The 5788-nt window shown below is 33.7% G+C and overlaps 1 protein-coding gene across 7 annotated transcripts in view; it reads left to right on the top strand.

Moving 5' to 3' along the window:
- Window positions 1-5772, top strand: part of LOC106473376 (26S proteasome regulatory subunit 6B-like) — a 14883-nt gene extending 9111 nt beyond the window's left edge. For 2 of the 7 annotated variants that reach the window (XM_022401822.1, XM_013934058.2), the window contains exons 6-8: window positions 998-1165; window positions 3150-3226; window positions 4555-5772. In XM_022401822.1, the coding sequence (XP_022257530.1) occupies window positions 998-1165; window positions 3150-3226; window positions 4555-4836 (527 nt within the window). In that variant the 3' untranslated portion in view covers window positions 4837-5772. The remainder of the gene's footprint in view (window positions 1-997; window positions 1166-3149; window positions 3227-4554) is intronic. The other 5 variants (XR_002613675.1, XR_002613676.1, XR_002613677.1 and 2 more) reach the window with 5 other exon arrangements.
- The last annotated feature ends 16 nt before the right edge of the window (window positions 5773-5788 follow it).

Consider the following 5788-nt stretch of genomic DNA (forward strand, 5'->3'; position numbering starts at 1 on the left):
GTTGTTTGATAATATAACCACAAGTTCTGTTATTAATCAGATGAGCTACAGGCTAGTGAGCTGTTGTTTGATAATATAACCACAAGTTCTGTTATTAATCAGATGAGCTACAGGCTAGTGAGCTGTTATTTGATAATATAACCACAAGTTCTGTTTTTAATCAGGTGAGTTTATGGTCACTAGTGCACATGCTCCTGGTTTTCTTTATTTGTGAAAAAATGGGCGAAGCATGGTCTAGTGTTAGTGTGCCATATTCTGGATTCCATGGGTCTATGGTTGGGGTTCTGTTACTGTAAAATCATGCCCTCCACTATTCAATCACAATAGTCCAAGACTTTCCTCTAACTTCTTAGTTCAAAATTAGCTTTGTGTGAATACCTGAAACAAACAAAATGGTCTAAAATCTACAAACTAGGACCTGTTTTTTCTTTCAAATGTAATGATGATTTTCAAATCTGAAAATTAATTTAAAAAAAGCTTGTACTTTTCTCAACAGTAATCTATAAATTGTTTCAAGAACTTAATTTTAGGAGAGAAATTAGAAGTTTATTAAATAAATCCAAACCACTAACTAAAGAAAAGATACATTTATAAAACCGAATGGATCCAGTTGAGTTTTAACAGTAACGTATGAAAAGTTTTTTTTTAATCTGTGGAGTGATGTGTTTTAAGATCTTTAATGTTTGTGAACAGATGCAACCGAGTCATTTTGAGCGCTTCAAGTAATTTATCATTTTTGATGATTGCTTAAACATTGTGTCATTGTATATAATATTATCATCGAGATAACTGGGATCATTTGCTTCTCAATCAAAGTGTGCCCCCAGTGGCACAGCGGTACGTCTGTGAACTTGCAACGCCAGAAACCGGGTTTCGTTACCCACGGTGGGCAGAACATAATAGCCCATTGTGTAGCTTTGTGCTTAATTACAAGCAAACAAATCCATCGAAGTAAGTGAATATTAAAATACTAATACTCAATTTCTTTACTTTTCAGCTGCTTTTATAAGAGTTGTTGGGTCTGAATTTGTTCAGAAATACCTCGGTGAAGGTCCAAGAATGGTGAGAGACGTTTTTCGACTAGCTAAGGAAAATGCTCCTGCTATTATTTTTATTGATGAAATTGATGCCATTGCTACGAAACGCTTTGATGCCCAGACTGGAGGTGTGTGTGTGTGCCTTATTCTTATCTACTGTGTTTAATTATTATTTTATCCATTAATAAGTAGTATAAACAATCGAATGGTTATTTAGATACGGTTTAGGTTATTTTGAAGTAGCTAGTATGATAGTGATGTTTATAAAGATTGTGTTTTAATAACTGATTAATTACTTCAACAGTTTGCTTTAATTTTGAACTTTCTGACATTTCATTTAAGTAGTTGTTATGTTTGTTAATCATCAGTGGGGGACTAGTCACTTCTATCGCCAGCTAATTTACATGCTACTTAGATTGTCATGCTGAACAAGTGCAAATGTGTGTGTTTTATTGTGAGAGTATTCACCAGACATTCTAAATCTGGACTATGTAATATTTATTGTGCAATAAAATACAGCATCGAACATTTTCACACAATTAATGATAAAAAAGTTGAAAGTCTTACTTTTTATCTTCAAAATCATGAGAATGAGCGACGATAAAAAGGTTTTGTTTTTTTGACAGACTGTAGATGATAGTGTTCAGCAAGAGCATTACCGTCCCTATACTTCCCCCTCTCGCATATTAGCTGCCCCCCCCCTCAGTGGTAAGTTTGAAGGTTTATAATGCTAAAAACTGGGTTTTGATACCCGTGTTGGGCACAACACAGATAGCCCATTGTGTAGCTTTGTGCTTACAAATATACAAATACGGGTTAGGAAATTTTTATTTTGTATTTCAGAATGAACTAATATTTTTTTGCTGTATATGGTTAGCATTTATTATATATTTGTGTCAAGTATTTGATTTTATTAGTTCTCTGGTTTCTTACCTTGAGCTGTTTGTTATATGATACCTGTGGTCTCTTACATGAAGCTGTTTGTTATATGATACCCGTGGTCTCTTATCTTGAGCTGTTTGTTATATGATACCTGTGGTCTCTTACCTGGAGCTGTTTGTTATATGATACCCGTGGTCTCTTACCTGGAGCTGTTTGTTATATGATACCTCTGGTCTCTTATCTTGAGCTGTTTGTTATATGATACCTGTGGTCTCTTATCTTGAGCTGTTTGTTATATGATACCTGTGGTCTCTTATCTTGAGCTGTTTGTTATATGATACCTGTGGTCTCTTATCTTGAGCTGTTTGTTTTATGATACCTGTGGTCTCTCTTATACTTATATATTTATTATTATTTTTTAAATGTTGCAGGGATTCAGTTTTTAAAGGAACATTTACCCAATTTTCCCCAACTGGGGTGCTTGGGAATATTGATAAATCCCTTCGCCCCACACATGTTGATCATATTTAGCAAAAGTGAACTTTGGCTATTATCCTATTCAAGAAGAGATTTTTAATTGTTATTGCATAAATTTCTCAAACTTGAAATAATTTGAAATTTTGATCAAAAGTATGGCAATCTAGAACTTGGACAAAAATTAAAGGTGAAAATGGAGAGTTGACAAAGGTAGCAAGGTGAAGGTCAGGGTTCAAGTCTTTATTGGGGACAAATAAACAACAGCCCCTTAACAGGGACACGGAAAGGCAGAGATCTATAAATCCAATGCCCCGGGAAAACCCACTTTAACAAGACAGGCGTTGAACGATGGTCTTTTACCTCGAGTTGTTTCTGTTTTATGATGAACTTTCCTACTGGGAACTGTGAGCAGAGAAATTTTGTATTACTTTTCTGAAGTACCTTTAACACGTTTCTCTCCAAAGATTGTTATGTTTTGTATTAGAAGTGCTTGTTTTAGTAATAGTAAGCCTTAAGAATAATTATCCTCACCTTTTTTTCAGTTTTACATGTTATAATATTGTTGATAATAATGAATATAAAGCCACAATACCCAAGGTTATCTCCACTGGGTTTTCTATTACAATAGCTTAAATAACATATATGGAGTCTTCAATATAACTACTAACTGTTAATTTATTTTGTAACTACCATTAAATAAAAAAATGTGAGATGTCTTACAAACTTTCATTTGTAATATTTTCATAATCATAGCTGACAGAGAAGTTCAGAGGATTCTTCTCGAACTGCTCAATCAGATGGATGGTTTTGATCAAACAACAAATGTGAAGGTAAGTGGACAGGGCTTGTATTTGCGGAGAAAAATAAAACTATATTATTTTATTTAACTGTGGTTTAATAATTATATTTTGAATATCTTAATTGAAATCTTAGAATATTTTACCGGTTAATACTTTAATTTTACTGATTACATACTTGGTTAATATAATGTTTGGTTTGGCCGACTGCCATCGTTCAGCAATGCCGGTTGATGATATTAGTCACCAAGTTTTCTCTAAGCAGTATAGAGCATTACAATGGCTTTCTAATGATGTATTTATATCCAAACTACCAATAAATAAATAGACACCCACTGTAGGAAGAATGCCATTTTATTATATAAACAAAGGTTACCAAATATCGTTAGTAACTGATGGATCTGCCACGTTTAAAGTAGAAACACAGTTACACATTGTATCTATGAGATATTAAATCTGGGCCCACGGGATTGCCTGGAGTGAGGCAGATGTCCATCTAGAACTTCTGATGGTAGTTGCCCTCCAATAAGAGCAGTGATTTTGTTTGGTTGGTCAACCCGCAGCACGATGTCTGTTCAATTGGTTTTATGTTGTCTGATGTGAACGGAACTACACTGCCACCCTGTTGACAATAGTATTGAAGTGACCTGATGACTTCTCACTAACTTCCCATTGTCCATCTTTCAGATATCAGGGAAATGCAGTTAGTTCCTGGCATCTTTTCTTTCATAGTTGTTAGTATCGTGTGATCTACGATTTATATTTCAGGGTTATTAAGATATGATGTTATGGACACACAATTGATTTGTATTACAGGAGGTAACTCTATGTAGTGGTGTGCCCTGTATATATGGTGTTTATAGATTAACTCTTGCAAGGTACCAAAGATATAACCATCAGTTTCAACTTTTTATACTACACCCAGTTGGTATTCAAGATTTGTTTAGTATTGAATGGTGTGGAAGTTTAAGATCACATTTCCTTGAAAGTCAAATCTTTAGCATACTACTAAACGTATTTATTTAATACTGGTATAGTTGCTTATAAAGAATATAAAATTTTCTGTTTGTAAGCCTGTTTTTAAATATCATCATATATATATAATATGTGTGTGTGTGTGTGTGTGTATATATATATATATTTCTTTTTTATCACATCCTGCTACTTGGTGGAAATTTTAACAGTTTATTAAAGGCTGATTATCTTTGACAGAATACGTATAAGTAACATTCTTTAGTGTTTAACCAGTTTTATTATAAAAACTTGAGTTCCAGGTATCAAGTATATGCATTTAATTTAAGTTATGAAAAGAACATTCGCTCTTTTTAAGTTATTGTGAACCAGGTAATATTCTATTGAAGGTGATAATGGCAACCAACAGAGCAGACACCCTTGACCCCGCATTGTTACGACCTGGCCGACTAGACAGAAAGATAGAATTTCCCATGCCAGACCGGCGACAGAAGAGATTAATCTTTTCCACGGTCACTGCAAAAATGAACTTGAGTGAAGAAGTTGACCTGGAGGACTATGTAGCTCGTCCAGATAAGATCGCGGGAGCTGACATTAACGCCATCTGTCAGGAGGTGCGTGAAGCATTTTTGTCTGCTTGCTTGTTTTGTGTTAGCTCTTGTGCTTCGTAATGAATACAAATTTCGAGGAGCAATCCATAGACTGTCTTAAACTTCCTTGAGACTATAGGATACTTATATTCTATTACATCAATAGTATTAGATTTGGCTTTAAGTCTTAATTTGAAAAAAACTCATTTTGCTAAATATTATTATTAATAAGAGAGTTCTACCCACGTGGCTTAAAAAAACATAGTAGTTAAAGTGCAGTCAAAGATATGAATGGATATAACCTACCTGAATGATAGTTTTGAAAATTGTTATTTTGGTATATAAAACAAGGTAAATGTTTAACACGTCATTTGGCTTTCAAGCAGAATCTCTATTTATGTAAAACAAAGTAAACATTTAACACGTCATTTGGCTCTCAAGCAGAATCTATTTATGTAAAACAAGGTAAACGTTTAACACGTCATTTGGCTCTCAAGCAGAATCTCTATTTATGTAAATCAAGGTAAACGTTTAACACGTCATTTGGCTCTCAAGCAGAATCTATTTATGTAAAACAAGGTAAACGTTTAATACGTCATTTGGCTCTCAAGCAGAATCTCTATGTAAAACAAGGTAAACGTTTAACACGTCATTTGGCTTTCAAGCAGAATCTCTATTTATGTAAAACAAAGTAAACATTTAACACGTCATTTGGCTCTCAAGCAGAATCTATTTATGTAAAACAAGGTAAACGTTTAACACGTCATTTGACTCTCAAGCAGAATTTATTTATGTAAATCAAGGTAAACATTTAACACGTCATTTGGCTCTCAAGCAGAATCTATTTATGTAAAACAAAGTAAACATTTAACACGTCATTTGGCTTTCATGCAGAATCTCTATGTAAAACAAAGTAAACATTTAACACGTCATTTGGCTTTCAAAGAGAATCTCTATTTATGTAAAACAAAGTAAACATTTAACACGTCATTTGGCTTTCAAGCAGAATCTCTATTTATGTAAAACAAAGTAA

Source organism: Limulus polyphemus, unplaced genomic scaffold (assembly GCF_000517525.1).
Source record: "Limulus polyphemus unplaced genomic scaffold, Limulus_polyphemus-2.1.2 Scaffold6119, whole genome shotgun sequence".
In the NCBI taxonomy this organism is placed as follows: Eukaryota; Metazoa; Arthropoda; class Merostomata; order Xiphosura; family Limulidae; genus Limulus; species Limulus polyphemus.